Raw genomic sequence first — 25,056 nt, 5'->3', positions numbered from 1 at the left:
TAGGTCACACACACAGGCGCATAGCATTTATACTGTACAAGTGCTTGTCAAATAAATCTTTATTTTTTTCCATGAAAATTGTGCAAACAGCATCACGTAATTAAAACGTGGTCAACATGGAAGCCTTCATAGTTGGAGCCAAGTATTGCTGGATCCTGGTGAAGATATTGTGATGATTGTATGACGTATGTCATTGACATTGATTTAAGGCAAAATAAAATGCATAATGTCATACATATTGCACAGCCAAAACATTTTAGTTTTAATGGGCAGCAATCTCCACCTGTTTAACAGATGTCTGTCTGGTTAGGTGGATAACGACCTTTATCCAAACACAAACAGTACATGCCATTGGCATATATATGTAAATGAAAGCAGCTTATTTTATAGTTATAGTATAACTGACATTCAGTCATTGAATTGGTTTATGAAACCCAAAAATGAAAGAATGTGGCTAATTTCTTCACCATGGTGGTTGGGAATGTCTGGTCTAACAAAAGTGTAAAAAAAACTTTATACAGTATATTTCTATTGTCAACAGTGTAAAAACCTTGTGTCTGCTGTATTTTCCTTACTTTAAATGAATAATGTGTCTCTCTTGGTTTCTGTTTAATTGGTTAAGTGTCTTGCTTCTCAAGCCTTCTGCAGCCCTACGAGCGCACAGCTTTTTTCCCACAATCGTACTTGAAGCTCGCAGTCGTAAGAGTCTTCGGCTGATTGCCTCTTTTCGCCATTGTAGAGGTAGCAGCCACCCACTCCTTCCATCTCAGAAGCAGCTGCGGCATACATGCTGATGGAGGCACCTTCTGATGGAGTCTAAGAGGAGAGAAGGAACAACCCAATTGTTGAAGATATCAGTGGGTGACTGTTTAAGCACTATGCCTCACAGTTCTGAGATCAAGGACTCAGTTACAGACTGGCGTTTATTGTTGACATACCCTGAACAAAGTCTTGGCAAATGGCCTTTTGAGTAGTTTTGCAAGGCTCCACAGGTTGTCGTAAAGCGCCGTGTCCACCATTCCCGGATCCACCGCGTTGACCATCACCGGGAAACCTTTGGTTGTCATCTGATCTTGGAGGTTATAGGTGAAAAGAACTAAAGCTAGTTTGCTTTGGGCATAGGCACCATGGGAACTGTAACTTGCCCTGGGAAAGGGAGCGAAAAGACCAGAAAAAAATATTGTCGACATACTTTACATAATTAGAAGTTTTGAGTTTGAAATACACAGAAAAGTAACACCATGTGAAAAATAAACTAATGATGTGTATATGAACATCTGAGTTCTTTTACCTTCTGTTGAGATCGTCCATGTGTATAATCCCAGCGTAGTGTGTTGCAGAGGACATGTTGATGATACGGGAACAAAAGCCTGGTTTCCCTGATTTCTTCAGTATGTCAAGCAGCAGGTTGGTTAGTAAAAAGTGGCCGAGGTAGTTTAGAGAAAAGTGGAACTCAAAGCCATCTTCTGTTGTTCTCTGAGGTACCAGCATGGTCCCAGCTACAGATAGCGACACAAGAGTACAGCCTTGTTGCAGTATCCGAAAGCATGACATTTTTCCAGTGTCAAAACTGAATTCGAGTTGGCCATATATAGTGTTTGACAAGATATTCTTCAGGCTCTTAACTTTAATGATCATGTTGCGTTAAGACATTTAACTTGTTCTGGCCATGCTTATTGGGACCTCTACAGCCACCTTTTCCCATTGAAATGAATGGATAATGCAATAAGTGCATTCACTCGACAGCCGTTAATGGAAGTACATAAATTAAATGAATCAATGCCTAAGGTCAATTACATTCACTAGAATCAACAAATGGCTTCTTTGTGGCATCTATCGCTTTCATTCAATGGAGCATCGCGTGATGAATCCGGAAGTCCCTTAGTCGCAGTTATGGCAGTGTTTTTATTTCTCTGTCTGTAGCAAGTATTTCTATTTTAAGAGTTTCAAGAAAGGGCGGCTCGGTGGCACGAGTGGTTAGTGCGTCGGCCTCACAGCTCTGGGGTCCTGGGTACAAATCCAGGTCACGTCCACCTGTGTTGAGTTTGCATGTTCTCCCCGGGCCTGTGTGGGTTTCCTCCGGGTAGTCCAGTTTCCTCCCACATTCCAAAAACATGCATGGTAGGCTGATTGGACACTCTAAATTGCCCCTAGGTATGGGTGTGAGTGTGCATGGTTGTCCTTTGTCTCCTTGTGCCCTGCGATCGGCTCGCCACCGATTCAGGTTGTCCCCGGCCTCTGGTCAGCTGGGATAGGCTCCAGTACCCCCCGCGACCCTAATGAGGATGAAGCGGTTCAGAAGATGAGATGGGATGAGTTTCAAGAATTCATGTCGCTGTAGGGTTGCTGTCTAGGAAGACAGTAGTCTTATTCTTGGCTTGGTAAGCAGGCGCTTCAGGTTGTAATGTGTCTATTTTTACACTGAAGGATGAATAATGAATTTTCTCCCTTGAGATCTTATCTCAACAATGGCCCTACTGTACTAAATTATTGCATTTGATCCAATAGTGGATATGATACAGTAAAGTTTAAATAGTACTTTATAAATCAATACATTCTTCAAAAAAGGGTACTGTGGAAGAACTGGATACCATGGAATATTTTCCTACCATTGTTAACAAGCACATGAAGGGGAAGACCTCTCCTCTTGAATGTTTCAACAAATTTTCTCACGGATTTCAGGGAAGTCAGGTCCAAAAAGAGAAACTCAGCTGCAAATGGAGTATAAGGTAAATGTGATAGCAATCTTGTATTTATAAATAAATAAATAAAAATAAGAACATACGTTGGATTTGTGTTTGGGAAAATATTTTTCTGTAGTAATAATGCTTAAGGGATTTTGTTCATTTTGCTTCACTTCAAATAATACCGTAATTTTTTAGGCAATTTGCAGAAATAGAATTTAGGGCAGAGCCAATTTTGGGTTTAACTTTTACTGTCACTCGTTGTACGTGAATGAGTGACGAATCAAATCTAAAAATGATCTGAAAATTTGATCAACAATTTTTGTATTCTTGTTGCACAATTGGGCATAATAATGTTACAAATGTTTTAGATACACCAACACCACTAATATAAAGCTGGAATATTAGGAATATCGATTTATTATTTAAACAAAAAAATCTTGAAGAAATTGTTGACGATAAAATGTGTTGATGAAAAATATGAAATAAATTACCTTTCCCGTTTTTGCATTCTCCCTGAATCGTCCTTGCAGCAGCTAAGCCTTCCTCTTCCTCATTGCCAGCTAGAAATGACATTAATGAATGAGAGAAAGCTCATTTAAAACACAATAATAACTCTACCAAATATTTTCAACTGTGGAAACAGGTGTAAATTGTATTGTGCTACCTACCGCACACTATAGGCTGAAGGCCGTGACAAATAAAACGTATCCCTTCAACTGTCTATATTGTAATCTACAGGCAAATATATGTCTGCAATTAAATCATAATCAATCGATGGCCCATGCTTCGTCGTTACTGTAACATTTTTAAAGATGATCGGTAGACACAACATTGGGGAGCAACAGAGTGAAAACTCAACAAATAGAGCATTATTTCTCATCAAGAGTTAAAATTTGCAATGGATTACACGAGCCTGGCAGAAAGCTTAAGAGGCTAAGAGTTGAGGAATGAAACAAAGAGCACTATTGAGAATGCTTAGTGCAAGGTGATTAGTGATTAGAGTTAGAGAGTAGCCTACCAATTATGACATGCATGCCAAGTCTTGCCAGATGCCTTGCAGTCTCATAACCCATTCCCCGTGTACCACCAGTGATGATCCCAACTCTTCCATTCTGGTTCTGCAAGGCTGTAAGAAAAAAGATGGGGTCGGATTAAAACACAAATTTAAGGATTAGGCACAGCTCTTGTCCCATCACCACCAGGGGCTCCAAATTGAAGCATTTAATTGCAGCGCACATTTGAAGTGTCCAAGAAAAGTGTATCACTTAATGAGCAGCTGTCACAGCTCATTTATGTCCCAGTGTAAAATGTAAAGTCAGATTTTCTTTTAGGGAAAAGAAAAACAATCTTAATGCATAATCATTCAAAAATGTAGGCCTTTTCAAAAAAATGTATAACTGATTATAATGACAACTTCAACATCATATTACTATATAACAAAAAAAGACAAAGTAGCCAGGAACAAAAGAATATTATTTTCATGTATTTTAAAGTTTAAAAAAACGGAAACACAAATAATATTTTTTTAATTGCCAAAAAGGTAGTATACTTACATTTTTTTTCAATTAAAACCAACATTGATTTCTTTATTACCGAGTCCAATAATGGTATAAAATAATAAGAGCCAACCTGGTAGAGTAAAAGATCTGTGGAACATCTGGTAGATGAGAACTCTGATTCCACAGTAGTAAAGTTTGAGAAGAGGCACCAAAATTTCCAGTGGATACATGTTTTTCCCCCCTTCCTGCCTTCCTCTGTCCAGCGTACGACTGCGGAGTCCCGTCGGTCGGCCGAGGGGAAACACAAGACGTGCGAGGGTTCCGCCCCCGATGGTACGACGTCACCGTCACCGATCCCCACTTCAGAAAATTCTCCTTACCATTTTCTATGAGAATACACATTAGATCCTTACGTTCTTTTTGAAACTGTATAATAAAATTCCACACGAGAATGTACTGGGGTTGATTGACATTAGTTTGAAAACATACATCTCTATATTATATTATTTAATTTAATTAAATAATATAATATATAGAGATGTATTTATTATATAAATTAAATTAATGTATTATATTATATTTATTACATCAGATCATATCATATCATATCATATCAATTATATTATATTATATCAGATTATATTAATTATATTAATTATACTAACGTGTTCAAAGGCATAGTGTGAAAAAATAAACACTTAAATATCAAGAAAATATTAGAACAATATTGTATATGTATACTGCACAGGATGTCAATACAAGTTCAAAACAAGCGAAATTGAATAAGTAGGTCTGAAAGGTATATGCAAATGTATAAAATAGTTTCAAAATGCATTCATCCATGTCTCACATCATGTTAGGCAGTTATTTCTGAATACCACTCCCCAAAACATTATGATAAACAACTTTTCTCTTGTGGGCCCTCGAGCTCAATTCAAAATTCTAGTTGTATTCTGCCTCAGCCCATTTCTTGCTAATGCAAGTAATGTAATACCAACCAAAGTGTTTTTTACCTTGACATTACAGAATCATTTCTTTTCACTAGTTTGATTATTGTGAAGCTAAGATGTTTTGTTGTATTGATTGATTGATTGATTGATTTAATAAAAGAAATATACAGTGACAAAGGATGCTTCATTTTCCATTACTTTTCTGCTACACCATTCGAGAAAATGTGAGGCCATCAAAATTTGACATCTTAAGGTTTGTTATTTTTGCAACAATTTTTGCTCCATTCATATTAACTGAGATTTGAGAATTGCTGCAAAATTGACTTTTTTTCATTCTTTACTCCAACTTAATGCAAGTTTTACACCAATCTACAATATATATTACACCTCTAATACAGGACATGGTTTACACTATACAGGGATTATGTTCCACCAAAAAAAAGTACGTATCACTAAGCGACTAAGATGACAAGGCAAAAACTGACTCTGTCACGGGGGTGCCATCGGAACTAATAATTGGGGGAATGAAAAAGCTTTGCCCAAGCTTCGGGCTAAAGATTATGACAACAACCTTTTATTCACCAATCACAAAGGGTTCATTTAGAATAAACTCCAAAGAAATTTATGCGAGTGATCAATTACACTCCTCAAACCTTTGGTTGGGATTGGTACTCTACATCCTAAGAATGTGGCCTTCATCTTTCATAATAGCACATTTTGTGAAAAACCTAGATTTTCCACACTTAAAAGGATATTAGTTGAAGTATTATATAACTTATGCATTGGTTCATGGGCGTAACTGGAGGGGGGCCAAGAGGGTAGCTGCCCCTGGACCTCGCTGTAACCTGGGACGAACAGAGGGTTCCAAATTGAAAACCTGGCTGAACCACGCCTCATGAGAAATGCACACAAATGTATATTGCTTTGCCCTTTTCTCTAACTTTTCAATGACCATAATTAAATTAAAAATACTGATCATCGTGTTGTTTCAACACTCTATAAATCCTGTCGATGCTCTGCTATTTTCGTCACAGCGAAGACTACGGCGAACAAGTTTGAGTGTTTCAGAGCATCCTCTGCGTCATTATTATATTGGTGTACAGCCCAGAATGCCCCAATAGGAGTGTCACGCTGGCATTGTGGCATCCACACTACATGCACAAATTTTCATGTATTTTTACTTTTAAATTCTGAGTATGGCTCTCAAGGAATAGCATTTGAAAACATGAATTGTTTATGGCTCTCTCTCTGTCCAAAAGGTTCTATAGCAGGCATGGGCAAACTACGGCCCACGGGCCATATACGGCCCATTAGGCTTTTTAATCCGGCCCGCCGACGTTGTCCAAATTATAGTAAAAATCAATGACCTCATTCATTTCCCTTTCCCATGCAATACCCTGATAGATGGCGCACTAACTCCAGATTTTGATGCACTGGCAAAAAAGGGAGAACAACAACACAGTTCCCACTGAAATGTGAGTTTCTCTACTGTTAAAAATAGCAACTTGCACATGTACGCACAGCAGCATTACAGTATCTTAATTAACATGCCGCTCATCACTCTCAATTTGGAGACTGCTTTCTTTCGTTGATTAATAATATGTTCTTAATGTTGAAAGTGAACTTGAAAATAAATTTTCACCTTCAATGGTGTCTTTTTTCTTATATTTCAATCCCCAGGTTTGATAAATTAAATTGCGTGTCCAAATGCTCCTGACCCGGCCCCTCTGTCAAATTTTAGTATCCATTCTGGCCCGCAAGTCAAAAAGTTTGCCCACCCCTGTTCTATACCCTGCTCAACGTGTCTTTCAGGTGAAGACAAGCCAAAATGTACTTCGCTTTGCATCCGCTAGATGGGAGTAGAGTTTCATGTCAAAGTTTTCGCTCCATCTTGGACTAACTGAGCTTAAAAAAAAACATTTTTGCGTCTTGAAACTTTCTCAAACCATTAATTAAATGATTGTCAAACACTTATTTTCTTAGTCATTTCGTTAGTCACCGTAAGTGAATGTGATCTGTTTTTTTACAGCAACGCCCTGCCACACCCAGCCGGTCGGCACGAAGCTGACTCATAGAGAGGGTTTGTAACTGGATACCGAAAAGCCGTCGTGTTCTCCCTTGTGCTCTTTCCTGAAATATCACCGGGCTAAATACACGCACGGACTGCACACTTTATTTTTCCTCGCTACTTTCTTTCTTTCCCAAAAACAGAGGATCTCACACTTTTGTCAACATGAAGTTCTGTTTGCTACCCGCTGTAGTACTCCTTTTGGTGACTGGGGCATTGACGCAGGACGGCAAGTTTTCCTCCCTTTTTTATATCACCATTCCTGTTCCAAAGTTAACTTCATTGACTATGGCACATTTATACAAATGCATGGCTTTGTAGCCCATGAAGTGCTATTAATAGGATTCTCTGAAATCTTGTTTTACATGTATAGAGAGCTTCTGATTGACTCATTGCCTAATTCTATGAACGCCTCCAAGCTAAGACCGCAAGCCGAACTACTTAATAAACAACGAATTATTAAGAAAATAGATTGGGCTCCCATTGGTTAGCCCTAAAAGTGACGCAATGGAAAATCTGACAGTGAAAAATGTTAACTCTTGAGTTAGTTAAGGTGTTTCTGAGAGTCAAAATCAGTTGTCATGTGACTGCATGTCTTAATGTATAATTAGTTGTAGTTACACCCCAGTCCGTTTACAATTGCCAAGAGAGCTTATCTACCCATTTCCTCTTTCTTTGATTTGTTTCAAGATGCAGGATTCTTTCATGTAAATTGTATTGAATTGAATGCTTTTGTTGCCATTATACAAGAATAATGAGATATAAAGCTTCACCAAGAAGTGCACAAATAACAACGACAAACAAACAAACAGATAAATAATAAATAAATAATAATAACAAATAAATAATCACTAAATAAGTAATAAATAAATAGTCAACATAATAAATAAGTAGAAGTTAACATAATAAATAAGTAGAAGTTAACATAATAAACAAGTATATGAAACAATGACTCATGAATAACTAAGTCAACATAAGTACAACAACATGAATAAGTAGGGAAATGCACAAATAACAGCAACAAACAAACAGACAAAGAAATAATCAATAAATAATTACAATATAACTAATAAATAAAATCAATAAGTATGTTTCAAGATGCAGGATGGTGTCATGTAAATTGATTGAATTGAATGCTTTTATTGCCATTATACAAGTTTAATGAGATTTAAAACTTTACCACAAAGTGCACGAATAACAATAACAAACAAACAAACAAACAGATACATAATCAATAAATAATAATGAAAAAATGAATAATCACTAAATAAGTAATTAATAAATAAGTAGTCAACATAATAAATAAGTAGTAGTTAACATAATAAATATGTAGTAGTTAACATAATAAATAAGTAGTAGTCAACATACTAATAATTAAGTAGTACAAGGACAGAAGGAGATGGACAAGGACACACCGTCACACCCATACCGAGGGGCAATTTAAAGTGGCCAATCAGCCTGCCATGCATGTTTTTGGAATGTGGGAGGAAACCGGAGTACCCAGAGGAAATCCACGCAGCCCCGGGGAGAACATGCAAACTCCACACAGGTGCAACAACATTGATTTTAACCCAGGACCCCAGAGCTGTGAGGCTGACGCGCTAACCACTCGCGCCACCGTGGCGCCTACATACATTTCACCATTACAAAAGCCAAATATTTTATTGGAGAATTATTTTGAACATAATGACTTAACCACTTTGCTTATTTTTTTTATATTAAACTACAATTTATTGTCTCTTCCATATAGGATTTGACTTGTTTGATGCACTTGATGATGTAGGTGAGTAGTCTTAAGTTCGTTCTACTTGGCTATTTGCTACCTGTATGCAGTATCGTCTGAAGGCAAATTGACCCAACTTTACAGTTCATGATAGTGATTTTTTCCTGTTATTTTTCTTTGAATTAATATTATATTGCATTTGCATCAGATAAATCACGTACTTTTGAAAGTACGTACAGTAAAGACTTTCACAACATTGTCGTTTCCGTTCTCCTAGATCCAACACCACCCCAGCCCAAAGAAAAACCAAAAGTCCCAGTGAATCATGATGATGACGGTTTGTATAATAATAGGCTTTCTAAATGTATATATTGTTTTGATTGTGTAGAATAGGAAATACAGAAAATTAATTGATAACATTTTTCTATGTATACCGGGCTGCATATTACTACCCATATTAGCTCAAGCCGAATGTTTTTTTTGGGTCTTTTTTTCCTCTCTCTCCAAACACAACATAATTACTCATTAACTAGTCAAAATGTGGGTCTCAGTATACACTCCTTTGAGGAAGGGTTAAAGTTAGACTTAACTTGTATTTGTGGGAGCAACACAATAGGAGGCTCTGTAGAAAAGTTTCAGGACGGAGCTTAAAAGATATATTTGAAACAAACTACAAAATTGTTCTTAACATCTGACAGTTCTCAGCTGAGAAGACCATTGCCGTGATTATTTTTGTTGTTGTTTAGTTAGCTTTTTCCAAAATGAACATCTAAAGCCTTTTATGTCTTTTCTTCCGATAGATGGACTGAACCTTTTTGATGCCTTAGGACCAGGTAAAATTTACTGTACAAATCAACCACTACAATAGTTTAGTTTTACATTTAAAACAACCATATTTAGCACTTTTTATTTGTATATTTTTTAAATAGGAGGTGAAAATGTTGCATCCCAGCCATTCATTTGTGGCAGACAAAAATGAATTTTTAGTTTCTTTAACAAACCATAAAATATGGATGAATTTTTTCATTATTATTAATAAAATGTGGATTCCTTATTTGAATGTAATTTTACAGTATTTATAAATTGTAGACTTAATTACAATCTAAAATTTGATTTAAATTACTGGGTATAAGATAAATACATGTCATTCAAGTTTCTTCATATAACATCTTATTTTACTCCACCAGTGGCCAATAAACAAGGTCACATTTGCATTCTTTATGTCAATGAAAAATGCCCCCTCCCCACCAAAAAAACCCAAAAAATAATAATCATTGGTTAAAGTAATGCTTAATGCTCTCTTTATTATTCATTAAAGATGATCCTGAGCCAGCGAAACCTAACCCAAAACCCAAACCCGGAGATTCTGGTAAGTTTTTCCATCTCTTTGCTATTTAAATATTTACAATCAAAACCACCTTTAGTTTTCACACCACTGTCTACTACCTTACCAAACATGTTTTTATGTGTGCAGGTGGCTTTGAGTTAGACCTAGAGGATGCTCTGAACCCAGGTAAAGCTTGTACTGTATGCATGTATTGTCCATAAAGTGAATGTTTTTATTTATTTATGTAAAAAAAATAATTTAAACCTTTTCCCCCTTCTTTAAGACCCAAATGGCAAACCAGACAAACCTGCCGTCAATCCACCTAGACCTGGTGGAGGTGAGTTTGGGAATTGCCTTTTCATTGAATCCTATCCAAGTCTAGATGGATTACAATGCAATATAAAGTAAGTTGCTTTAAAGAATAAAATGTGTGTTCTTTGGAAAATACCACATAGGTGGAGGTCACTTCGATGATAATGATTTGTTTGACATCAATGATGGAAACTACAAGCCTGAGGGAGGTACGGCATAACTTGTGGACTGTATACATTTTTATTTGAATTACTCAACATTTGCGAATTCAATGTTAAACTTCTAACGTATGCATCCATTTGTTATTTCTCGTTTGAGGACGTGCAGGAAATTCTGGCTATGATGAAGGTATGTTGAGATGATAATGTAAAGGATGAGCACTATTATTGTGTTTGTAGTTTGTTTGATTAGCCCCTTTGAGATAAAATAAAAGGACAGAAATATTAGACACCTCTTAGTAGAATAACAAGCAGTTGGACACCACAACATTGCCATACTCAACACAGTTTTAAATTAGTCAATGAACATATTGAAGAGATTGACACTCAAAAACAAATAAAACATGTGGCTTTGTGGTGGCTTTTAATTTACAAAAATTGAATGATTGTTTTTTTCATCTTTTCAGGTGGTGCTGATCAGCCTCAAGGTAAATTTACTTTCTCTTTCTTTCTTTTTCTTTTTCTTTGGCAACTTCTTATTTATTGTCATCATGTCTTATGACTGCTCCTGGCAACATTTAATCATCCCTTCAGCTCATGAATAATATTTCCGTTTTCCTGTCGAAAGACAGAACGAGTTGGCTTCTGTATTGGTATGGTAACCGTTTACATGTAAGTGGGCATCTCAAATGCAAGCAGAATCTAGTGCACACTAGCACAAGGGAAATGAGACAAAGTTCTACTTTTTAATTTTATAATTCACTGGTGTACCAACAAAGAGCATGAATCTGCTCAAGGGGTGATCAATGGGATGTTAAATTGCCGGTGCCCCCCACCTGGTGCCCAAAGTAGGCTGGGATAGTCTCCAGCACCCCCCACGACACTTGTGAGCATAAGCCGTACAGAAAATGAATGAATATCAATTAATTCACCATGACAGCAACTTGTGGTAAAAAAGATAATTTCTTCAACTTTGTACTCCAGCTCATTTTTATTGTTATTTGAACAGTTTTACTAGCTGATACGACAGGGTCAGTATGTGCATTGTGATTTTTGGTGGGCTGGTGGTTTGGCATTTTGGACTATGACTTGATGTGGTGGATTTCGTTTTTTTGCGGAATGTGACAATTCTGTGAAAAGCCCACATTTTTTCCTATATTTTTCATCCTTTATGTAAGATCCCAAAAATGGTGCCAAAGCTTTACTACGTTGGTGCTAGTATAGTAGCATTGTTTCTCTCTACATGTCTTTATTGGCTGATAGTTTGCCCTTTTAAAATCATGACATGGTATGGTGTGGCAAATTTTTCACCGCCACTAAACTTTCATCTCTTAGTCATGTTATAATGTGTAATTCCTTTTCCACCCATCCATTTTTGTTCTACATCACTTGTTCAGATTGCAGTTTTGTGGGAGAGCCCATCTGACTTCTGGGAAAAAGGGGTCACGTAATTTGATTTCAAGGCAAATGCAAAGCATTGCTTTATATCAATGGGCCTGTTTATGAATGGCATTACCATAGAAAAATAGGTTGAAATTATATTGCTGTGACTGTTTGGTGGTCATAGCATACATAGTATTTCTGACTAAGATAATGACCTGGGCTTGCTTCATTTTATTTTCCTGCCAGCTATCCACGTAGCTTGTGTATTTTCAATTAAAAAAATGTAAAAGTTCTTTGCTTGCATTGGATGAAAAGCGATATTTTATGCGCTCTCGTCATGAAGTGCATCAAAATGACATATGAAGCAGAATGATGCGATTTGTGGAGTTTATTCGGCTGATTTCGAGGTGTCACCATTGACCCCCTTCAGACCCTGCCCAACTGTTTGTTTAAAATCTCATCTTATTTATTTACACATATACAAATGTAGCACGAAAAAAATATATTTTAAAAATGGTCATGACAGTCTTACCTTATGAAGGAAGCCCTTGCATAGTTCCTTCTGATAAAGGCATCAATGACCTACCTGCTTGTGGAAGTCTTCCTTTGGTGCCGTGAGTTCTGAAAGTTTCTCTGTCTTGATAGAGTTCAGTGCCAAGGGAGAAAGTCATTCTTGGTAGTGGTTCTAGCTCGATCGTCACCGAGTTGGAAGGAAGGGGTAGCTGAGACAGAGCGGTGAACTGAAGCACAAATTATGACGGCATACTTTTGAATTATCCAAGATCAATGGATCACTTAACGAGCAGCTGTCACCGCTCGTTTATGTCACGCAAGGCAGCCTTAGGAATCACGGATCAAATGAGGCATTGTTCAGGCCTAGTATGTCGAGCTTGGCCCTTTACGTAGTTCCTCCTCAATATTTGAATGGTACAATATATTTTGTTAGTTCCTTTTTTTCTTTCCATGAGGGCAGAGGAGGCCTGGGCTCCTCTGACTCAACGTCACTGGTTGAGATGTTGTCTTAAGAGACGTGTGCAACCATTATCATTGAGGATCCCGGTTTGGTGTATCTGGCTAAAATTACGCTGCAATTTTGTGTTGTTGCAGATCCAGACCTTCTGTGGCTACAAATCCTGAAGACGCTAAATTCTAACATGCCCGAGGAAATCCTAATGTGGATGTCCAATCTTAAAAAGACCTTAATACCACTCTTAGAGAGGGCTTTGGAACTTGTGCAGGCTGTTCCCTGATTGTACACTGCTTTATATAAGTGCCTTTGAACCTCTTGCCAAGGTATTTGATGTACTGTAGGTATCTTTAGAAAGACAATGGTTTGGGTTATGCATCTTGTAAGAAATATTTTGTTGTCACTCTCAGTTGGAGCGCTCACCTTGGGCTTTGTACGATTCATCTGGGAATTCTGTTGGGCTTCTGTTTGTTGTGACAAATATGTTCCCTTTTATTCAAATGAAGATCACTGAACATCTGAACAAGTAGCCTTTCACAATCTGACCTTGGAAGCAACTTTTTCCTTTTTTATTTTTTAGCAGTTAGTTACCAATACTCAATGGGTTACTAGTTTAATGGTGCACATTAACCTCTTATGCCCCGTGGTGGTGAAAGCCATTTTTGCTGTCACAATATACATAGCTGTAAACCTTGGCCAATTGCTCCCCTTATTAATGATTGCAATTCCCCTTATAAAACCGTACAAATGCAATGCGGCACACATTTAATCGCATTGGGCGCACGTAAAAGTCTTACATTTTCATCATAGTGGACGGGGTACCCAATCAGTATGCACTAAATTCAAAAGTTGTATAGATGTCGCTGTATGATGCTGACAGCTTGACTGTCTGGGTACATTACTTGCTGACGCGCTATATTTATATAGTGAAAAGGCGGACAGGTGGAAGGGGAATACGTGTGCACATATTATGCTTAAAGTATGACAATATTAGCAGTCAGCGATGATGTTTTCGTCTGCTACCAGTGACCGAGACGATTCGGGTTAGAGCCGAAATGGGTCAAACGAGATCGGTTTTACAAAAGAAGTACTTAACAAAATCCCGTACAAAAAATGTTATATGGCGTACAAAATTTGAAATGATCAAAAAAACTATACAATACGGGAAAAATTTATAAGTTGACAGGTCAAAGTATACACTTCTTAACTTAAATCCCAGTTCCAATGCTTAAAAGCAGTGTGGGTGACATTCTTCCTATTTGTGGCCTACCAGTGAAGGAATCAATGATATTATGCATACCTAATATGGGTAGTGTGTGTTCTTACTATTTTTAGACTTGTATGTTTAATCCACCACCCAATAGACTTAAAATGGGGTCTTAATGTTTATTATTATGTCTAGTGTCCCTTTAAAATGAAACGGTTTTCATGGACACATTTCTTGTTCATTATAATATTATAAAATTCACGATTCTAACAATTCCCCCACACACAATTGATCAAACACATTAATTATACATTTGAAAGATCAATATAGTCAAATGTTTTAAATTATTTGGAAGATAATAATAGAGAAATAGCTTATTTAAAATGTAAACTGTACGTATACACGTAGTATTTTCAGATGCCTGGTAAACACAATAATTTTTACATCATTGTGTCAAGCGTATTTATTGTTGTAAAATTGATGATTTGAATAACGCCTGCATTCATGAGGGTGTGACGGGATTTGTTTTAAGTCTCCTGTTTATCAGGTATTATGAGTCATGTGTACTGGATGTTATTTGATTAGCAGATGGGTGGAAGCAAGGAAACGCAGTAATGTCTCCTATTGGGTATTGTTCTTATTCATTACTCAAGCAGTCTCATGACAGGATATTGAAGCTGTTGGGAATAATAAAGTATCTGTCACTGACAACAATAAAAACAGTTCCTTTTTCCTGTCACCACCTCATGCCAGCTCATAGCCAACATGCTTGAACACATTCTCCTCATAACCAACAAGAACAACCAGATCTTGGTTTTATTGCTTCGATATTTGAGCAGGGTTGCTTTTCCAAAAAGTAGGTCAGTTCTCGTATTGGTTTAGTAAGTTTGCACTTTTGTGTCATGTAAATTTGAGGTATTCTAAGGTGTCAAGTCAAAGGGAAAGCAAATGGCCCCGATAAAGTCCATTGCACGTTCTTTTGTTTTGTCTTGCAGAAGCTGGTTCTGGAAAGATTGCAGGAATCGTCAGTGCTGTTGGGGTTGCTCTCGTAGGGGCGGCATCCAGTTACTTTGCTTACCAGAAGAAAAAACTGTGTTTCAAAATACAAGGAGGTACTTATTCTTCGTTACTATGGCGTGCTTCGAGTACTGCAATACTAAACACATTGTGATCAGGTGCTGACCCGGAGAGCGGGAAACGGCATCCAACAGATAATAATCCTCAAGGTAGGGCCTGTTTCATTTTCCCAACAAGAAATACCCATATAGTACTAATATTGGATCAACACAAAAAGGAACAGATTACCGCACACAGTTTTTGTTTTTCTTCTAAACAGTCAATGAGTTTGAATGAATCTATATTGTACGCCGTATTTGTTGCAACAAAAAAAAAGATGACTGAATCGAGGGTACAGCATATATGCGGACAAACTGCAATGTGACAAGGACGAAACGCCATAATGCCATAACGCAAGACACATTTATTTTGACGTCTATGAATGTAATTCAAGAAAAAAAACGTATCTAGCATAAAACGTGAAAAAACTCACCTAGTTGTGCCTGTCATTGCTTGCTCAGCGCGCCACCATCTTACTTGGGGAAAATTGAAACATTTGTACATCAAGGCATTACCTTAAAATGGCCCTTTTTTCCAGTCTGTAATCCTACAAAAACTGCTGAATGTGGCACAAATTTGAACCAATGCAGACACAAATGCAGACATTTTGTTCCTTTTTTTTGTTTCAGTTTTCAGCAACCTGCTCAGGACATCCTAGGCTGCCCTTCGCAAAACATACGCTCCTTTATTCAACAACATCTAACTTTCCCGCCTTCCTTTGTACAAAAGGTACCGTCTTTGACTCCTCAGAAAACTTGCTGTCCGATCATCTGCTTTTCTATCATGTCAAAGTACATTTTGCTCTACCACAAGTCACGGCACATTTGTCATTTGGTAACTAGTTACATTTCTGTCATGACACTTCTCGCTATCATTTTAGAAGGAAAATCCATTTGATGTGTTTTGTATGTCACATCTCATAATACTATGTATGTACATGAAGTTGGTTTTGTGTCAATAATAGGCAGAAGTATTACATACCTTGGAGGAGGGTTATTTTCCCCTAGGTTCACATTGATGGGTATAATCCAAGTAACATGTATAAAAAAAAAACTTTCTTGTTGAAATGGTAGCTTCACTTAGGAGTGGATTGACTGAGGACCTTATTAAATTACGAGGCTTCACGGTGTTGTTTTTTTCTTCTTCTAAGCTCAAACGTGTTGTTTGAGTTTTACTGAAATCAGAGGAAGCCACAACATCCGCTCAAAAATAGTTTCAGTCACAGAAAAAGTTCAATTCCTAAGTCAAGGTACCACAGTATTTTGATGGGTGAATGTAATGTCTGCGCACATTAGAAGTAGAGCTTTCAATTTGCCTTGCTGCCTGAGACTATTTAAATTCAGAACTGTATGTTGAGTCATTTTAAGATTGACATATCATGATAAGAGCCATTTATCCCTTCTAAGATCTTTTGGTGTGAACGCTAAAGGGATTTTGGAGAGGAAAGTCACATCTCAAATGCTTTTTTGAATACTTGATATACTTAAAGAATAACTATTATATAGAATTAGAGCCAATGAAGAAAAAAGTGGTGGCCAAGGTTCTGACTTTATTGTTAGAATTCTGACATTAATCAAAGATTTCTGACTCAATAGTGACAATTCTGGCCCTAACACCTCCAACATTTACTCCATGTTTCAGTTCTCACTTTTGTATTATAGAGGGAAACAATTGAGTCATCATGTATTGTTTGCAGTTGCTATGGATCTGTCAGAACATCTGGAGCATATTCAATGTTCATCACATTTTCCATGTTTCATGATGTTACAGTGATTATGTTTTTTTGGGGTTTGTTTTTTTATTCTTAATACACTTTTACATTATGGGCCTTTGTTAAATATTGAGTGGGATAAAACATCTGTTTCAGTTTAAGATGTAACAGCAATACATTATGTGGAAAAGTGAATCCCTGTGAGTACTTTCTTGATGCGCTCTATGTTCAACAAATTAATGTAATTATCTTAAACTCTTGCCAAATAAAGTGCTGTTAATTTGTGGTCGGGAGAAGCAATTTCTTTTCATACTATGAGAAAACAGTTTTTGTTCCCTTTAAATGTCCTTTATTGTAAAGAAGATTTTCACTGGTGAGCACCATTCAAATATGTTGTCCTTAAGATACAAATGCCAGTATTGATGAAATGAAATGACTTTAGAGACACAAGAGTACCTTAGAACTGCTGTTTTTTTTTTTTAATTTAATTTTGAGTTACGTCACAATGAGAAGTTGAGCAGAAATTTCAAGTGAAATTGACAAACCTCTAGCAAAATCATAAGGCACCTTTTGCTGCCTTTTGTAAACAAAAAAAGGAAGAGTATTTTCCAATAATACTTGCTTCTGGCCAAAAGTCACAGGTTTCAAAGGTCACAAAAATAAGATGCAATTGCAATGAAATATAAAACATCTGAAAAAGTAACAGTCTTGAAGTTTAGGCTCAGAAAGATTAATACTAAAAAAAGGGGCTATTGGGTGCAGGTATAAAAAGCATGTTTTGTGGTATGACCAAAGTTACATTTTGAATCATTAGAAGTAGACGGAAGTTTGCGGAATATCATGTCAGAACCGGCAAGAATTCGCAAGGAACGGAGACCGCAAGTGGCAAATTCCCATAAATGCTCAAGGCTCTTATAGTGATTATAATTGCTTAATAATAGTTTAAACTGCAGATATACTGTCCCAATATGAAATAACCCAAAACACCCAAATAAAAAGCATACAATTTGTCACATTTTTCCTCTCCAAAAATGCAGTTAATGGCTTACAACAAAGCACAATGCACAGTACCTGTACGTACACAACTATGAAGATGAAAAATGACTTTGTTGTTGAAACAAATATTTATCATCACAGTAAACCAGTAACATGGTAATGTTTCACTCTGCTGTTGTTGGTTTTGGTGGTGGGCTTTTACATAATTTGGGCAAATTTTCACGAGCCAGAGCAGCATGGACGTCTATTGCCATCAATAGCAGTGAATGAGTAAGAGACACTACAATGCACGATCACACCCACAGTTGAAAGCATTTTGTCTTTTTTTTTGCGGTGGTACAGAAAACCGAGAGCTGAGTTTTCGATTTCCTCCAAATGTTGGTTTTAAAAAATCCACAATTTGGTATATCTTTGAATGCCAAACTGCAAATATGCAGTATTCCCCTAAAAATTAAGGTCTCTTTTTGTTGTTGTTGCAAAGTTCCTTCTTTCGACAAGTAAAACATTGTGTGAGATGTCAGAAATTTTTGAAGATCTCCAAGTCTCTTTGTGGAACGGAATGGTCTTTTTTCCATTCATCATTGGGATAAACTTCAAAGTTTGTGGTGTCACCTTCATGGGAGACTTTGGGGACGATAGGTGGCTGAGGATTTACACATAAATTATAGTTGCAACTAAATGATGAAACAATTATTGATTTATCATGCCGGAAGAATTTTTGATCACGAGAGCTACACTCAACATTCACCTGAAATCAATTCATTGCTCAAAGTAAAGGGGGAGGAGGGCTTACCTTTAGTTTTCTCAACGGGACAGTCTCCCATTCAATGGCCTTAAACCATCGGTGCTTTTTAATGTCATCTGCTCCATTCTAAAGCAACGGAAAGAAGGCAGAAATCCAAACTTAACACCAAATGCATTTCGGATAACCATCACTAATTTCCATTTAAAAGTGGCATTACATAGAAAAATAATTATAGGCATGTAATACATAAACGCTGGCGTGACATTTTGAATCTCTCCTTGGGCAAAAAACTCAAGTCATGTACAATTATATCATTTGACAGAGCAAGTGATAAAGGCATTTTGTTAAGTGTTGTAAAAGTAAATGAACTTTTCGAAATATATGAACGAGTTCTTTGTGTTACATTAATGGACACAAAAAGGTAAGGCAAAGCTAAATTATTTGTCGAGCACAGCTCAAAAGAAAGTAATCTAAAGTGCTTCACATCACATCAAAGCCAAAAACACTCATAAAATGATAGTCACATGAAATTGTTATTATTAGGTATCATTTATACCTGCAGCGATAACTACATACAAATAAAGAACTTTTTTTCCCATTGTATAGTAATGAAGGAATACTAACATAAAAGATCTCAATTTATGAGAAGTATTGAAGAAGATGATTTATTTATGAAAAACAATAGTTCTCAAATGTTCAATGTAAAGTCAAACTCACCTTCATGTTGCCAAGTCGTCTGGCTCGGTCAATTACTAGAAATTTCTTGATTAGGTCTCTGTTAAAAACAAACATGCATGACCTCATTGCAAATATCGTCCATGATAGAAATTCTCTAGATCTAAGAAAATTCCACAACAGTGTCTAATCCTACAATGTCTTAAAATAGTTACCTACACTTCTCTTAAATTCAAGAAGCTTACTTGACGTAAAAATCCAGATGACGTGGAAAATCTAATTTTCCCGCTAGAATTTTCTGGTAGATTCCAAATGGATTGTCATCAAAAAATGGAGGATGCCTGCGGAAAGGGAATACAAACTCATTTCCTTTTTTTAGCACAACAGATTTAATAAATGTAACACTTTGTTTGCTAGCTAAAACTAGTGTGAACATTTTTCTCATTTCCTTGATCAAAGAAAATCTCTCAACCTTGATTGAGCTCAATTTTAACGGCACAGCACCAAGTAAATAGAACACAAAAAGCATGTACAGAAATAACGATAAACTATCAAAGTTTCAATTTCTCTATAGGGTTTCGATCAGGTGAAATAAAGAAACTGTAAGCAATAATGTAATGTTTACTGAGCTTTTGAATCTTTGGTACGCACCCAGCCAGCATTTCAAAGATAAGAATGCCAAGGGCCCACCAGTCCACTGCACGACAATGACCTTTGCTCTGGATGACTTCGGGAGCAAGATACTCTGGAGTGCCGCACAGAGTCCAGGTTCTAACCCGGACCAGAAAAAAAAACAGAATAATGAAATATTCTGCAGAGGATGTAAAGTCATTTAATTCGAAATGTAACTACAACAGAAGGAGCAGAACATTGTGCACTGAAATCCCCCAAAATACGCCAAAGACTTCATCAGAAAAAGCGGACTCATTTTACCTGTCAGAAAGTTTCTTGGCAAATCCAAAGTCAGTCAGGCGGATGTGCCCTTCCCTGTCCAGCAGGATGTTCTCTGGCTTCAGGTCGCGGTAAACTATGTCTTTGGAGTGGAGGTATTCGATAGCGCAGACAATCTCGGAGGCGTAGAAGAGACCAGTGGCGTTACTGAAGCGGCCTCGGCTACGGAGGTAGCTGAAGAGCTCGCCGCCGGGCACGTAGTCCATTAGCATATAAAGGAAGCATTCGTCGTGGTGCGTCCAAAACCTGACAGAAAATAGAGCACGCTAATGTTACACTGAGAAAGGATGCAACGAAACAAAAAAGACAGCAAAACCTAGACACACTGCACTGAAATAATGACAATCTCATCCCAATTTTCTCGTTAAGGTACTTGTTGTGATATTTGGGTATACAGTGGTACCTCGACATACGATCTTAATCCGTACCGGGACTGAGATCGTATGTTGAGCTTTTCGTAATTCGAGCGAACGTTTCCCATTGAAATGAACTAAAAACAAATTAATTTGTTCCAACCCTCTGAAAAAACACCAAAAACAGGATATTGGATTAGAAAAAAATGTTTTATTTCTTCTAATTCACCATCTATTAACAAAGTAACACAAAACTAGTCGTTTAATAGTAATAAAATGTGTTTAATATAACTAAAATTGGGCGGATTTCGCCGACGTGAGAGAGAGACGCACAGAGTGGGCGGGTTAGGGTTTCGGGGGGACTTTCCACGACAACGCACTCGTAACCGAACAAACAAATTTAAATTAACTTGGATTAATATATACAGACACACTCAAACATACGTTTACTGTAACTTTACACAAAACTGAATTCTATTTTTTATTTTTTTATTAGTACCTTTGTTCTGGCCGGGTTAGCTGTTTGCCACGCCTCCACCCTCACGTTCGCTATCGATGGGCTGTTTGCTGTTGTATTCCCTTCAATATATTCCGAAAATGATGCACACAAATGTCCTCACAATAGGATAACGCACGACAACTTGCCAACGAGAATAAGTCTTGAATGAGCGATCGCGGGAGCTAACAGGTTAAGGAAGGAATAACAGCCTACCCACGTATTGATTGTGGGTAATGAAGTTTTATTCTGTTAAAGGGTGCCATTGCCTATCAGCGTTGTGTGCACGAGTATACTTCATTACCCAGAAAGCCCTCTTTTTGCCCGCGCATGCGCGTTGTGCATTTCCTGGTCGATGCGTAGGAGAAACTAGTCTGAATAAATCGTTCAGTGCTCATAGATATTTGTTATACACGAAAGAGATGCGGCAAAAAAAGACAATGATAAACAGCCTCATGTCATGGCCACCTGGCTTGGTCGCATCTCAAAATTTTGATCGTATCTAGGGCGAATTATTCGATCGAAGTTTTCATCGTAACTCGAGCATGTCGTAGGTAGAGCTGATCGTAGGTCGAGGTACCACTGTATTCAGTTCTTTAGTATGAATGGGAACATGAGGAAACACAGATTAAGTATCTCCTGCCATCTAGTGGATCTTGTTATTAAGATATGTCAGTTGCATAAAGGATTAAAGAATTGATTTTGAAAAACAACATCCAAGCCAGCAGTTTGGAAAATAATTTGAATTTGAGATAAAGAGAAGAACTAGGTATGTTGTGGCTATTTTTCATTGAGTCTTTTATTTGAGCTTTTACCTGCACTTTGGTCAAATATTTCACTGTGTAATGTCATTTTAGTTTTTTTCTCGCTAACAAAATGATTCACTCCCCGACATATGTAGTCCAACATCCTCTTACACGTCTTTAATTCACATGACAGATTTTTTTGATGGACTGTAAAACCGAAGCATGCTTCACACTGTACATGAATATTTGAATTGTGGGGAAGAAACTCACAGTTGGATTAGGAAGGGGTGGTTGACCTCTTTCAGAACAGCCTTTTCGTTGTGGACGTGCTGCTCCTGCTTCAGGCGGATCACATCGGGTATCCTCATCTGCTTTAGGGCATAGAAGATCCTGCTGTTCTTGTCACGGACTAGGTACACTCGGCCAAAAGTTCCTGTGCCTGAGGAAAGGAGATGCAAGGAAGCGAGGGTATTGTTTGGCCAAACCAGGCCAAATTTAAGCATTCCTACCTCCATTTGCAATTTAAAAAAAATACATATATAGTACAGTTCTCTAGTAGGCAATTTGCGCCGTCAATCTTTAATTATACTTTTCGGTCTTCTCAGTTTTAGTTTTTGCAACTAGTATTTCTTTTTCATATGTATTTTCCAGCACTCTCCATATAGATAATGATATTTGAGAGAGGGATTATTGCTGGTGAAAGATAGATTGAAAACATACTGGATTTAAATTTTCTGATAAATAATAGTTGTTAAGAAAATTATGCACAAAACTCAGCATTCCCAGACATTTGATTAAAGAGGCAAAAAATAAGAGTATCCCAAATTGTCTGCTTTTTGTCCTTACGTCAATCATACCCATTGTCATAAGCACCTGTTGTCTACCTAAAATAGCTGCTGCCCCCGGAAGCAGTGCCATTTTTTTTTCTGCATGAAAATATTATTTTAATACAAGAGGACTGAGAAATCAACGATTTGGATATACTTAAATACCCTCGCAACGGTCTTTTACATGAATGTGACTTATGCTACTTTTAATTGTATTATCTGTCAATGTTTTTCAGTACAAGATAGTAGCTTGGCATTTATTGTCAACATATAGGCTTTTAAAAAATGTCCCTTTTATAGGAAATAGGAGCTTGTTGATCTTTGCGACGTGTTTGAAACTCACCTACAGTGGCGATGCTCACCAGATCGTCAAGGCGATACTTGTGATGAGTGTCCGGTGGGTCACCCGATGAATCGCTACTACGGACATTTTCTTTGGAACAATTGCTAACCGCGCTATCTGCTTTGGAGGACGCCATGGGTCACGTCCGAGGTTATTTAGTGAGGATTGGAAATGTCGGAGGGTTAAATAAATACGCCATTTTATAGTACAAGCATGAACTAAAGGAGGACAATTTCACAAACGTAATGACATTCTATAGATTCAGTCATTGTCCATTCAGGCCTCTACAGGAAACAGCACAAAAGAAGTTGGTGACATGTAAAAGCGGTTCGTTTAAGAACAAGTAAAAGCTGGAAATGTTATTTAAAAAATGGTTGTAAAAATCACCGAATAGAAGAACTAGGAAAATGAATTGCATGTTTTAAAAAAAGCAGATTGATGAATCCTACGCCGCCGCATTTCCTTATTTACGCCGAGTGCGCTTTGTGCGCATGTGCGACTCTACGACTCTACTCCCCCCCCCCCCTCTTGTTTGACAACCTCAAGATGCGTTGTTGCCCCCTAGCGGCAGAGAATTATACATGTATTAAAAAACATCCAAGGACGACTAGTATGTACTATTTTTTATATTTACTTTTACACGATTATAAGTCTTGTTTGGGTAATACTGCACTTTAGGACGACACAATCGGTTATGACCCGCCGACGGCTTTATTTACGATGTCCTTGGGACTATCAGCATGAATATATGAATATTAGAAAAGAAATCAGGAGAGAGGGTGATGAGTTGGGAAAGGGGTGGGGTCGAGTCCATGATATATGAGGTTGCTAGGCAACTGGAAGAGAGAGAGTAGGTGAAGGGTGATGCTGTTTGGAGGATGATGGTGTCTGGGATTCTCATAACCATACTCTTTCAACCAATATCATCATCATCATCATCATCGTCATCATCTTCCACTACTTTTGGTTTTCTAAATGTATGATGTATTCACCCCATCATAGTTTAGTAGTCTCCTAAACTAGTAGTCACTTAAAATCCATTTTTAAAAACAAGACATTTAAGGAAAAATATGTAATTTTATTATTTGGGCATTTCAACAATAAGACCATTTGTGCATGTTGGGGTTATTCATTATTATAAATGTGTTTGCAATGAATATAAAGCTTATTAGGAATAGTAATGCTCATCCTAAATGTGTAACTATATTAAAATGTGTTGATCGCCTCCAACGAAGACAAACGCTTACGCCAAGGTCGACAGCTGGTTCCAGCGAGAGATACAAGGCAAAGACATAAAACAATACACCGAGTCCTTGCTCCGAGGACTGAGTACTGGGAGATACACCTCAACCTTTTCCCCAGATGCGAGTTCACAATGAAGATCGGTGAAGGACGCTTAAATTGTTGTTGGGTCAGCGGATGGCTATCAAGCATATTGTTTTAATTTGTGACGCTAGGTTGACGCTTGGGTTGCTTGATTATGGAATTGTTTTGTTTCTTGCTTACGCAAATGGAATTGTTTTGTTTCTTGCTTACGCAAATGGAATCAATAACCTTGTAATTGTTTTGATTTGAAGCCTTAAATAGGCAGGACATAATGCCGCTCTTTAGAATAATCTTGGGTGGGGCGAGCTGCCGGATGTATTCTCTCTTGCAAGAATTAAATGGGATGTGACTACAGATGCCTTTTTTATTGAAAGCTGAATTGGAAAAACCTAAGGAATAAACTTACAATTGGATGAACCTAACATTTGGTCCTTCGAGCCTGTGGTCAAGATACCGGAGCAGAATCCAGGTCGCTTCCGTTCGATATCTG

At 37.4% G+C, this 25,056-nt stretch overlaps 3 protein-coding genes across 6 annotated transcripts; 1 reads left to right on the top strand and 2 right to left on the bottom strand.

Moving 5' to 3' along the window:
- Window positions 1-41: 41 nt before the first annotated feature.
- On the bottom strand, window positions 42-4,523 carry dhrsx (dehydrogenase/reductase (SDR family) X-linked). The gene is made up of 7 exons (XM_077604938.1): window positions 4,317-4,523; window positions 3,706-3,813; window positions 3,179-3,247; window positions 2,610-2,711; window positions 1,292-1,499; window positions 939-1,146; window positions 42-816 (listed from the first exon to the last, which is right to left on the bottom strand). Exons 1-7 carry the CDS (start codon window positions 4,414-4,416, stop codon window positions 634-636), a joined length of 978 nt encoding a protein of 325 aa, XP_077461064.1. The 5' UTR covers window positions 4,417-4,523; the 3' UTR covers window positions 42-633.
- A 2,512-nt stretch (window positions 4,524-7,035) lies between these two features.
- cd99 (CD99 molecule) lies at window positions 7,036-17,394 on the top strand. Of its 4 annotated transcripts, none has more exons than XM_077604959.1 (13): window positions 7,043-7,433; window positions 8,955-8,987; window positions 9,205-9,264; window positions 9,728-9,760; window positions 10,246-10,296; window positions 10,402-10,440; window positions 10,538-10,591; window positions 10,710-10,775; window positions 10,894-10,914; window positions 11,192-11,212; window positions 15,277-15,393; window positions 15,457-15,507; window positions 16,027-17,394. In XM_077604959.1, exons 1-13 carry the CDS (start codon window positions 7,370-7,372, stop codon window positions 16,053-16,055), a joined length of 639 nt encoding a protein of 212 aa, XP_077461085.1. In that variant the 5' UTR covers window positions 7,043-7,369; the 3' UTR covers window positions 16,056-17,394. The 4 variants fall into 4 exon arrangements, with proteins under 4 accessions (XP_077461102.1, XP_077461094.1, XP_077461085.1 ...); XM_077604950.1 differs by having other exon boundaries at window positions 7,044-7,433; window positions 10,885-10,914; XM_077604976.1 differs by lacking the exons at window positions 15,277-15,393; window positions 15,457-15,507; window positions 16,027-17,394 and adding an exon at window positions 13,215-14,157 and having other exon boundaries at window positions 7,036-7,433.
- A 167-nt stretch (window positions 17,395-17,561) lies between these two features.
- prkx (protein kinase X-linked) lies at window positions 17,562-23,744 on the bottom strand. Its single transcript, XM_077604927.1, has 8 exons — window positions 23,241-23,744; window positions 22,341-22,509; window positions 20,458-20,721; window positions 20,176-20,295; window positions 19,770-19,865; window positions 19,567-19,624; window positions 18,898-18,975; window positions 17,562-18,747 (listed from the first exon to the last, which is right to left on the bottom strand). Exons 1-8 carry the CDS (start codon window positions 23,374-23,376, stop codon window positions 18,622-18,624), a joined length of 1,047 nt encoding a protein of 348 aa, XP_077461053.1. The 5' UTR covers window positions 23,377-23,744; the 3' UTR covers window positions 17,562-18,621.
- Window positions 23,745-25,056: the final 1,312 nt, after the last annotated feature.

This window comes from Stigmatopora argus, chromosome 1, assembly GCF_051989625.1.
Source record: "Stigmatopora argus isolate UIUO_Sarg chromosome 1, RoL_Sarg_1.0, whole genome shotgun sequence".
Lineage (NCBI taxonomy): Eukaryota > Metazoa > Chordata > Actinopteri > Syngnathiformes > Syngnathidae > Stigmatopora > Stigmatopora argus.
The sequence above is the reverse complement of the archived record's forward strand: the minus strand, read 5'-3'. Positions and strand labels throughout refer to the sequence as shown.